Source organism: Peromyscus leucopus, chromosome X, assembly GCF_004664715.2.
Source record: "Peromyscus leucopus breed LL Stock chromosome X, UCI_PerLeu_2.1, whole genome shotgun sequence".
NCBI lineage: Eukaryota > Metazoa > Chordata > Mammalia > Rodentia > Cricetidae > Peromyscus > Peromyscus leucopus.
Genome location: NC_051083.1, coordinates 56,214,669 through 56,227,004, shown reverse-complemented (window position 1 = coordinate 56,227,004; position 12,336 = coordinate 56,214,669). Strand labels below are relative to the sequence as shown.

General features: G+C 37.5%; 1 protein-coding gene across 4 annotated transcripts in view; it reads right to left on the bottom strand.

Moving 5' to 3' along the window:
• Heph (hephaestin) overlaps nucleotides 1–12,336 on the bottom strand; it is an 81,881-nt gene that overhangs the window by 42,538 nt on the left and 27,007 nt on the right. For all 4 annotated transcript variants that reach the window (XM_037198853.1, XM_037198854.1, XM_028888881.2 and 1 more), the window contains 3 exons: nucleotides 11,416–11,547; nucleotides 2,258–2,469; nucleotides 1,162–1,312 (listed from right to left, as the gene is read on the bottom strand). In XM_037198853.1, the coding sequence (XP_037054748.1) occupies nucleotides 1,162–1,312; nucleotides 2,258–2,469; nucleotides 11,416–11,547 (495 nt within the window). The remainder of the gene's footprint in view (nucleotides 1–1,161; nucleotides 1,313–2,257; nucleotides 2,470–11,415; nucleotides 11,548–12,336) is intronic.

Here is a 12,336-nt window from a genome sequence, read left to right as displayed (position 1 = left end):
TTGAGGGGCCCCTGGCAGTGGGATCAGGATCTATCCCTGGTGCATGAGCTGGCTTTCTGGAGCCCATTCCCTATGGTTGGACAGCTTGCTCAGCCTTGATGCAGTGGGGAGGGGCTTGGTCCTGCCTCAACTGAATGTACCAGGCTTTGCTGTCCCCCAATGGGAGGCTTTACCCCTTTGGAGGAGAGGATGGAGGGTGGATCAGAAGAAGAGGCTAGGGGGAGCAGGAGGAGGGGTGAGAGGGGAATCTGTGGTTGGTATGTAAAATGAATAAAAAATTTAAAAAATAATAAAGTGCAATGATACATAGAAAAGAGAATTACTAGCCTGAACTTGAGTGATAAGAAGTGCAAATATTGGTGAGGTAGCTTTTGAGCAGAATCTTAGAAACTGGGCAGAATTTCTAAAGGCTGAAGGCAAATATATAAAAATGTATATTTTAACTGAAGGGCATGATGATGGGGAAAAAAAGAAATAAGTAGAAGCTATGATTGTGGAAAGAAAAATAGCCACACTTTGACAATGTATGGGATATGGGGAGGGTAGGAGACAAGACTGGATGGAAGCTGCAGATGTTCACAGTGGCAGAGCACTTGCCTGTTACCTGGATTCTATTTCCAGAACTACAAAGAAAAATAATTAAAGAACATCATCTCAGCTTAATCTGCCATGCCCTATAGAACATCACATGTACACAGTTTTTATCTTCCAGGTCATGGCACAAGACATCAGTGTAAGAACAGCTGTTGTTGTAGGATGGTGACATGGCTCAGTGGCTATGAGCTCTTGCTGCTCTTCAGGGGACCTGAGTTCAGCTCCCAGCACCCCACATCTAGTGAATTAAAACTACCTCCAGCTCAATGGGATCAGAAAGCCTCTTCTCTTCTAGTCTTTATGTATACCTACACACACACACACACACACACACACACACATACACACACACGGAGACAGGGATGAAGAAGAATAGTAATAGTAATAATAATAATAATAAATTTTAAAACAGAAGAACTATTATTTATGCTGTTTTCCTCAACCTAGCTTGTCCTTGTATAAAGATTATCAGTGAGATGAACATTTTTAGGAATTGGCTATGAGTATTACATTACATTTTCCTTGAGACCCCAAAGTTATAGTCAAAGGCAAAATTATTCTCCATACCATGCATTTGATTGGAGTCCTGGAAGGCCTCAACATCCTCTGAGAGCAGTCGGATATCCAACATACCAGCTGCTTGATTGGCACTGCTGTACCAGCTCTTGTTCTCATCAAACACAGTGAAGAGGAGAAAAAATTCTTTATCCATTCCTTTCTGTAGTCCCAGTGGGAAAAATAGAAGGAGGAATGACAATGGTTTCAGCAGTTGAATACTGCGTAGTTGTAGACCCAAGGATTCCTGATTCTTTCTCATTTCCTTTCTCAGATTCAGAGCCAGGCCCATATTTCATGCTCAGAGCTGCAGTTGTTGCTAGGCAGGTTTTCCTCAGGAAAACTTAAAATTGTAGAGGAGATAAAATCAGAGTAAAGGAACAAGACTAGAGGCGAATAATGTATGAAAGGAAGCAGGGAAGAAGCATACAGTGTGGATTAAGGAAACATAACACAGTATGTGACCAAAGATAGCCTGAAGTCACCTGGGAAGAAGATTGAGGGGAAAGTAGCTAAGAAAGCAGAGAAGGTCTATGGAGGAAAATTAGAAAATTAAAAAAAATAGAAATGCTTTAACATTACTTATTGTTTTTAAAGCTAATGTTTACTGGGTGCTTACTAAATACCAGACACAGTAGTAAGTGTTTTATGCATATTAATCATATGACTCTTCAAAGAAGTCAAAAATAACTTCCGTTGTTAACCCTTACTTTACAGATGAAGAAGTTAAGTTAAAGAGATTCTAAGTAACTAGACCAAAGTCACACAAAAATGATGGGCTACATGAAAAAAATGGCAAACAAGTATTAAAGCAGGTTTATGGATTATGAACAATTTTATGGGCCACTGAGGTGGGAAGGGGAATAACGATTTGGGGATATGGAAAAAAATAAGAATCAAAAGCTAGGAATAATGTGTGTTTGCATGTAAAACAATAAATATACATAGGAACAGGAGGTCACCAACTACTAATTTCTGATAAAATTGCTTGGTTTTTCTTTGTCTCTATTCCCTTACCTCTAGGATCCAGCCTGATTCTTGACACATACCCAGAAACTCAGCTTATTTCTCTCCAACCAGTCTTGCCACCCAGACTCCCCAGTAGTACCTGCTTGCCATCTGCACCCAAGGCACCAGCCTTGCAAACCAGCAGAGGGCCCACCAGGCCAGAATTTGTATCTCTTATGGGATCTGCAGCAGAGAAGTACATCCAGGTTAGACAGGCAGGATCCTGAGCAGTGGGCCCAGCATGAGGTGGAACCATCCAGTTGTATGTTACTTTCTCAAAGGGCTTGGCTACCAGGCCAGGGTGAGATGTACCTGCAGGGAAACATGATGCCATTATTCACGTTGGCTACAGTAAGGATCATCAGCTCCAAAGAGTATAAAAGAACGATAAACTACAAAGACATGTTAAGGCAACAGTGATGGCAGTAACACCCAGTAATGGATATTGCAGTGCTTGAGAGCACATGCACAGCCTTTTTCCTGTAAGGCTGAACTGCAGCCTGTCCCAAGACTGCAATCATTTAAATGGGTGAATAACATGATCAAGCAATGAACAGAACTGCATTTTTATTTTAATTTCCAGCATATTAGTTATCAAAGAAGTATAAATGAAAGTACCTAGATAATTTTGGATCTATCAAATTGGCAAATATCTTATCAATTTTAATCAGTGCAGTGAAAATGGTTATTTCCCTTACCTATAAAGAGAGTTTAAATGTAGACAGAAATAACTCATTTTGAAAATAATATTGGCAAAATGCAAAAGTCTTAAAATCCTTCCTGCATAGAAAAAAATTAAGATGTATAATATGTAGTATAAATAATGTTAAAATAAAGCAATCAAATAAATGCAAATCAAAACAGCAGTGAGTTGCATTGATGTTGCTTATTAGACTCTTATTTGGACAAAATAGTCAAAAGATTGTCTTAGTGCAGATTGTAAAGAAATAGACCGTCAAGTACTGTTGATGCAACTACAAGTTAATCAGACTACAAATCTGTCCAGAGAACAAAATGGAAGTAGGTGATAAAGAGTTCAATGTGCATATCCTATGACAAACTAATTTTACATTCGAGTTCCAGGAAAGGCACAAAACTACACAGAGAAACCCTGTCTCGAAAAACCAAAAAAAGTAAATAAAATAAAAATTAAAAAAAAAAAACAGATCATGAAGAAATAATCATTAAGATCCTATAAAGAACATCCAAAAGACATTGGTAGCATGCCAGGGGAAGGGATACATACACGCTGAAGAGAGGTAGCTTGTCCTGGCAATCAGCCTTAAGTGGAGGGAGGCAAGAAGGGAGAGCAGTGGTAGCTACTTGGGTCCATAGTATATGAAGTGGCTACAGGAGCACTGGTAGTAAGTCCACTTTTATTATTTTTAGTTATACATATATGTGTTTATGTATGTGCACATGAATTCAGATGCCCTCAGAGGCTAGAGGTGTCCAGTTCACCAGATCCCAGCTCAATACCCAGGCGAGAACCTCAACTTATCACACATGACCCAGAGTCCCAGAGCCCTGCCAGCTGCCTGACTAGGACCCTCTAGTTGCCCTTTGGGGCCTTTAAACCCAGGACCAATCTACACTGCCAAGGGAAACTTGCTCAAGACTCCTTAACCAAACCTAGATAGAGGCTGTATTCCCAAATACCAGTTAAAGAGAGGAAATCAAGATTCCAATGCTACTATGAATTATCCCTGTCTAGAACACTGTAAGAACCTCTGTGAAAACAAAAGTGAGTTGAACAAAAAATTAAAGAAAAAAATCAACCAACACAGTAACCCCAGATGTGTAAATCCTAATGCAGACATAACAAGACACAAAAAAAAGCAAAATAACATTCTATCTCCAAAACATAAATCCCATAGCAATATCTCCTGTTGAAAATAAATGAAGATACTTTCAGAAAAATGAATTCAAAAGAATGATTATCACAATGGCAAACAACTCAAAGAAGACAAAATCAAAGGGGTGCCTGAAATAAGTAAGTCAATCCAAAACATGAAAATAGAGTTTAAAGTTTTAAAGAAACCCCCAACTGAAAAGATGCTGGAAATGAAAATCTCAAAAGGCCAATTAGAAGTGTTAGTGGAAAGCCTCACCAACAAAATGCATCATGCCAAAAACAGAGATTTGGGGATAGCAGACAAAGTAGAGGAATTAGATCATTTAGGAAAAGTCAATGAAAAAAATTAATACATATGAATGGAACATGTAAGAGCTTTGAGACACCATGAAAAAAACATAGCCTTCAAATATGGGCAGAGAAGAAGGAGAAAAATACCACAGTGAAGGCATAGAAAATATCTTCAGTAAAATCATAGAAGAAAACTTCCCAACCAAGAGAAAGAGATGCCCATCCAGGCACAAAAGGCCTAAAGAGCAACAAGCGGACAAGAATAGACATATTATAGTTAAAGCATTAAAAATAGAGGATAAAGAAACCGTATTGAAAGACTCAAGAGAGAAAACTCAAGTCACATTTAAAGGCAGGTCTATTAGTAGTTAACAAAAGCCTTTAAAGCCAGAAAGGCCTAGAAAGATGACTCCAAGTCCTGAGAGGTCACAATTGTCAACACAGATTATTACACTCATAAAAAACTATTAAAATTAAAGAAGAAACAAAAATGTCCATGGTAAAATTAGACTAAAGGAATTTATGACCAGAAAGCAAGATCTTCAGAGGATACTAGAAGAAACATTTCAACTTGAAGAGAAGAATAAACACAACCAAGAGGTCATAAGAAACAAATAAGCCAGGACAGGTAATGAAAAGAGATCTAAGAAAATAACAAATCAATAAAATGACAAGAATTAAAACACATCACTCAACATTAACTGAAGATTATTGATCTTGATTCTATAATAAAAAGACACAGACTAACAGATTATATTAGAATAGAGGATTCATATTTTTTGTTACCTTCAAGAAATATACCTCACCATGAAAAACAGATACCTCCTTAAAGTAAAGGGGTTAAAAAAATTACATTCCACGCAAATGAAACTGAACAACAAGCAGGTATAGCTATTCTAATATCTGACAAAACTAGTCAGAGACTTATGGAAGATATTTCATGATCCTTAAAAAAAAACGCTACCAATGGGTAATTACAATCATAAACATAAACACACCAAACACATGGGTACCTGATTTCATAAAAGATTCACTATTAAAACTAAAACCATGGGTTCACCACAGCATAGTGATAGTGGTTGACATCAATATCTGACTCTCACCAATAGATATGTCATCCAGAAGTAACTGAACAGAGACATGCTGGAACTAAATTACATAAAAAAGAAAAAAGTCAAATGGACCTGACAGAAATCCACAGATCATTTCACTCAAACATCAAAGAATACATGTAGCGGGTAGCCATTCTAGCTTTGACCGGAAGGAAGTACTACCCCCATTGAGGCTTCGGTAACTGTCACGCCTACAAGGTGCGCCAAGAAAAGAGCCCTTAAGACCTGAGATCCGGATGTGCTGGCTCTCTTGGTTTCTGGATCCTGGACTCTGGAGGTACACCAAGCAGTGTTTTCCAAGAACACCACTGGACTGTGCTATACCTTTTCTGGACCCTGTAACCTGTCCCTTTACTTGTAAGTTACCCCACAAAATAAACCTCCCTTTTAACTACATGGAATTGCCCTAATACTACAGCCAATAAATACATATTCTTCTTGGCAGTCTATTCCTCAGAATAGACCGCATACTAGTACTCAAAGCAAGACTCGGAAAATATTGGAAAACTGAAATCACATCCTGCATTCTACCTGACTACAATAAAATAGAACTAAATTTCAACAGCCAGAGAAATAACAGAAAGTATAAAAACTCATGGAAACTAAACAACACACAGCTGAATAATAATTGGGTCAAGGACAAAGTTAATTCATTAAGGAAATTTTAAAAATTCCTAGAAGGTTTGAAGAGATGGCTCAGAGGTTATGTGTACTTGCTGCTCCTCAAAGGACCTGGGTTTGCTTCCTAGAACCCACATGACATCTCACAAGTACCCACAGCCCCAGTTCTGATTACTCCAGTTCTGGCTTCCATGTATACCAGGCATACACATGGTGTACATGCATACATACAGGTAAAACACTCATACACATACAATTAAAAATAAACTTCAAAAAACTTATTAAAAATGGAAGGAAAATGAAAAGACAACATTTCAGAAAGCTATGGGACACAATGAAGGGAGTCCTAAGAGGAATGTTTATCACTAAATGCATACATAAAAAAGTATGGGATTTCAAATAAATGATGCAACTAAAGGCCATGAAAAAGAAGAGCAAACAATATCCTCCCAAAAATTAGATGGGAAGAGTTATCAAAATAAGGGCTGAATTAACAAAATAGAAATGAAAAATTCAATACAATGAATCAATGAATAAAAGGACTGGCTGTTTGAAAACATTAATAAACCTTTGGTCAAATTAACCAAAAGAAACTGAGGGTTCAAATTAAGAAAAATACAAATGAAGAGAGAGACATTAGACCCCAAGGAAATTCAGAGAATCATGGGAATGTACTATAAAAATCTATATTCCACCAAATTGGAAAAAACTAACAAATGCATGAATTTATAGATACATATGGCCTGGAATATTTAAATACTCTGCAAGAAATCTCCCATACCTGAACACATTTAACAAAGTAGCAGACTAGAAAGCTAGCAGACAAAAACCAGTAGCTTTTTTATAGAGGGAAAACATACCAAAAAAGAAATCAGGGAAATAATTTATTTCACAAATGCCTAAAAAAATAAGTAAAATATCCTGTACTAAATCTAACAAAGGATTTAAAAGATTTGTGCAATGCAAACTTTAAGACACAGAAATAAGACATTGAATAAGACACCAGAAGATGGAAAGACCTCCCATTTTTATGGACTGACAGCATTAATACTGTGAAAATGGTTATTTTACCAAAAGCAATGTACAGATTCAGTGAAATTCCCATCAAAATTCCAATGCAATTCTTCACAGAAATTGCAAAACAATTTTAAATTTCATATAGAAATACAGTTGGCCTAGGATACACAATCCAGATACACAAACACAATCCAAAACAATGAAAGAACAGTTAGATGACATATCACTAACCCAGATTCCAATAAAAGAGACATATTGTTCAATGGAATAGAATTGAGGAGCTACAGATAAGCCCACACTCTGGCATCCACCTGACTTTTGACAAAGTGGTCATCAATAAACATTGGAGAAAAGACAGCATCTTCAGCAAGTGGTGATAGTCAAACCAGATAGCTATATGTAGAATGAAACTAGATTCTTATTTCTCACCCTATACAAAACTCTACTCCAAATGGATCAAGGACCCCAACATAAGAAGAGATAACCTGATCTGACGGAAGAGAACGTGGCAAATAGCCTTGAATTCATTGGCAAAAGAAAGAATTTTGTGAACAGGACACCGATGGCACAGGAAACTGAAAAGCCTTGGTACAGCAAATGATGCCATCATTCTGGCAAACTTTCAGTCTACAGAATGGGAAAAGATATTTACCAAGTATTTATCTGATAGAAGTTTCGTGCAGAGAATACATACAAAAAGAAAAATCTGATCATCAATAGAAATAGCCCAGTTAAAAATGGGTACAGAACTAAGCAGTTCTCAAACAATGAAACCCAAATAGCTGAGAAAAGCACTTAAAAAGGTTCAATATCCTTAGTCATCAGGGAAATGCAAATTAAAACTACTTGAGATTTCTTCTTATCCCAACCAGAATAACCAAGATCAATAAAACAAATGGCAGCACATGCTGGTAAGGAAAAAGAGAAGGGGGAACACTTATTCATTGCTGGTGGGAGTGCAAACTGGTACAGCCACTATGGAAATCAGTGTAGACGTTCTTCAAAAAGAAAGAAAGAAAGAAAGAAAGAAAGAAAGAAAGAAAGAAAGAAAGAAAGAAAGAAAGAAAGAAAGAAAGAAAGAAAGAAAGAAAGAAAGAAAGAAGAAAGAAGGAAGGAAGGAAGGAAGGAAGGAAGGAAGGAAGGAAGGAAGGAAGGAAGGAAGGAAGGAAAGAAAGAGAAGAAAGAAAGAAATCTACCACATGATCCAGTTATACCACACTTGGGCATATCTCCCAAGGGGATATCCCCCTATCCTACCATAGAAATACCTGCACATCCATGTTCATTACTGTTCTATTCACAATAGGTAGAAGATGGCAACATCCTAGATGTCCAACAACTGATGAATGGATAACAAAAAGTGCTATACTCACACAATGTAATATTACAGCTGTTTAGAAAAAAAAGAAATGAAATGTTCATGTAAATGGATAGAGTGATATGTAATACTTCTGAATGAGGTAACCCAGGCCCAGAGGGACAAACAATGTTTTCTGTCATTTGTGGATGTTGGCTTTGACTCTTTGGATATGTGTGCTTCATTTGGAATACCCGTAGAGGTCAGGAATTCAGCAAGGCACCTTGGGAGTGAGTAGGTTTCAAGGGAGGGGAAGGAGAATACAGTAATATTAAAGGGGAATAATGGTACAGGAAGGGTTAAATGGGAAAGAAAAGGACACAGCAGCACAGAGGAGAGAATAGAAAGATGTAACTAACACTTGAGACATTTTGAAAAAGTCACATGACAAACATAGTACTATAACAGTTTCCTAAAATACACTCCTGCACCATCAACCAAGAATTTAAATGCAGTTACTCCATAGCAGTGCAGCATGTCCCTACTAGATACCTCAGGCCAACAAATAAGTCTAATGACAGAAATGGGCTATTTTCGAGCAGTTGATAAGTCAATTCCCATTGACCCCTACATACTAAAGGCTCTTTCCAATGCTTTTGGTTACCCTCCACAACTGGATAGCAAAGCTCTGTGGCTGAAGCCACCACACACTTGAGTCATAGAACATGGAGAAATCAAGCTGATACACCTGGAAACTTCAGACCTACTGGTTAGCTGTCATAATGTTAGATGGTGATAAGAATGCCAGAGGAAGAGAAAAGGAACCAACCCTACCTAGCTGTGAACCCTATGAGCTACAACAATGGCTAGCCTGGCAAGACATACCACTTGCACATTAGTGTTATGGGAGTAGCCAACCACTTTGTGATTGGATTTAATGTCTGCCCCACAAGTTGAAAGCCATACCTAGAAATATTATTGGGGCCAAGATCCTGTGTATAGACAAGTGATAGGCCCTAGGGGAGTACTATTATTCTACTAAATTGACATAATATGTAACTCACTCCTAATGACTGAGGTATTTGTCTATGAAGAGATTAGTGCATCTCTCAACCCTCATCAGAGAAATTTCCTTTTCCAGTAGATAGTGATTAACACCGAACTCGAAACTGGCCAAGGTATAGAGAAAAAGAGGCTGGATATTCCTCAGCCCTAAACAGGACATTTATATCCAAGGCTCAGAAATAATCGCAGAAAGGGAGCAGACATAGCCTAAGAGGCAGATATGGAAGATGGCTAGAAGTCAACTGTTTTCTGAACACAGCAGTGTAGCTGCACAAGGCAACTCACAACAACTGAGAGACCATGTATAAGATCTGTGCAGTCTCAAGCCAGACAAAATCCCATCTTGGAGAATACAAAGTCTTATAACTAGCTAAGGATCTACTGGCTGCTTGGGAAGGGAGAGTCTGTTTTGTTAGAGTCTGCAGCCCCTAATTCATTGAAGACATTCCAGTGAAGGCCACACATCCAAGAGTATATGTGTAGCACAAAGTGGAGTTGGTTTGTTGCTGTTGTTAAGATGCTAAGTTGAGTTGGCAGGGAAGTGGGGATGGATCTGGGAGTAATGGGTGGAGGGGTGCATATGACCAAAATGCATTGTATGAAACTCTCAGAGAACTAATAAAAATGAGAAAAAGTAAATCTTAAAGATTTTCTTCTGTGCTATCAGAACAGTATTATCACAGCTAAGAAATTTCCCAGTATCGTTCAAGGACTACTCTAGGTGAAAACTTAAGTTATCCCCAAAGTTTCTGCTTTGTTTCATTTTTTAAATTTTCTTATGACAGAATTTTACTAGGCAGCACACGCTAGGCTAGAACTGAGTAGTAGCCCAGGGTGGCTTCACCCTTCCTGACAATCCTCTTCTATTTCCCAACTGCTATGATCATAGACATGAGCCATCTCACCAAACTTGTTATGCTTTTTTGAGAGAGGGTCTTGTTTTATAGCACCAAGATGAGTTCAAACTTGTAAACATCCTGACAGCCTCTAAAGTGCTGGTATTACATGTGTGCCCTCATATCCAAATTTGGATATTTCTTCAAGTTATTTTTATATCATGGGCCAGGAGAAATTTGCAGGTTGCACTTGGTTGTTACCTGATAACTGTGTCCCCTTATTCACAATATTGATTCATAAAAGAACAAGATCTGAATGCCTTATGGAAAGTTCTTTTGTATTTGTTTACAACTTTGACATTTATGTATTCAGTGCTTTCTACATGTTTATCTTAGAATGAGCATATGAAAATATCATCAGAGAAAATAAGAAATTACAGAATAATCTCACTTATAGGATTCTATTATGTGATATATCCCCCGCAAAAAATGAAGCTAAGATATACACATTTATATTTTACTATTTAAATACTAGCAATATTTAAAACTACTAAAAAAGTTATATGCCTAAGCAATAGAAGCTAAAGTAAACAAACTATGGAAAATCCAAGTCAGAGTGTTACATGGTAACTAAAATGTTACATTATGATTGTAGACAGACACAGTGTAATGTAGACACTAGCAGAATGAAAAACTGTTCAAATCATATCTCATTTCTTAAATATATATTATAATTACAGAAAATATTAAAAAGCATGTGAAAATGCACATGACAGTTTGCCTATGAATGATGGTTGTTTTACAATTTTATATATTTACATTTTTCAAACATTCATGATGTGTACACTTTATAATAAGCATATACATAAGTGTATTTTTATTTTGTTGCTGAAAATATAACTCTAGACTTTGCCCATGCAGAATATAAACTCTATTAAGCTATACCTGTGCCTTCTAAAAATACTTTTTATAAGACTATATTTTCAGAGATCATTTCTAAAAATACTTTTTAAAAAGTTTTCTATTATTAATGAGTTGGGCTCTGCTTCGCTGTTCCATCATTCATTCATTCATATGACCACAAACTTGGCTCTTTCTCCCAACTCTTTATTTTTCTCCTAGAGCCGCCTGCAGCCTACGTTGTTGGAAACCCTTCCAGCTCACCATCATTGTACACAGTGCCCTCGTAGTCTTTCTCATAAAAGACGCCATGGGGCTGCATGCTGAATGGCTTGGAGGCACGGTTGTAGAAGACCACCTGGATGGTGTCACCCACTTCAGCTCTTATCACTGGTCCTGGAAAATGGAAAATAGAGACCATGAGAATGAAAACAAAGATGAAGAATGGAAACAAAAGAGTAAGGAGAGAAAATGTAATGGAATATACACAAGATAGAGAATGCTTCCCTATAAAATAATCCATTTTTGACCGGGCGGTGGTGGCGCACGCCTTTAATCCCAGCACTCGGGAGGCAGAGGCAGGCGGATCTCTGTGAGTTCGAGGCCAGCCTGGGCTACCAAGTGAGTTCCAGGAAAGGCGCAAAGCTACACAGAGAAACCCTGTCTCGAAAAAACAAACAAACAAAAATCTATTTTAAGCATCATGCTATTTATAATAATAAAAAGCACTATTAAATCCATTATCCCTTGTGATTCTCATGTATTAATCTAAGGTATAATAGGAGGGGTTATTACTTCCATTTTCCAGATGAAATAACTTCAGGGAAGAAGCGTTGACCTATAAAAATTCAAATAGCAATTACAGAGCCAGAAACTAAGGTCATCTCTGTCTTCTATACTACAGTCATATCCAATTCCATTAGTCCTGAATTTATTCTCTGTTCTGCCATAGTCATATTTCCTAGTAAGTTCCATCTAAGATCTGAGCTCACCAAAATTTTAATCAAATTATAAGTAAAGAGAATACAGGCCTGGAAATAGGTAGTCTAGGCAAAACTTTTGGACTTGTGTGTGCTTTGCTACTCATTATATTTTCAACCTGACTTGGGTCACTATCGAGGGTACCAAGACAATAGCTTGACTGTTTATACTGACTCTACTCCAAAGTTAGACTTTCTAGCTTGG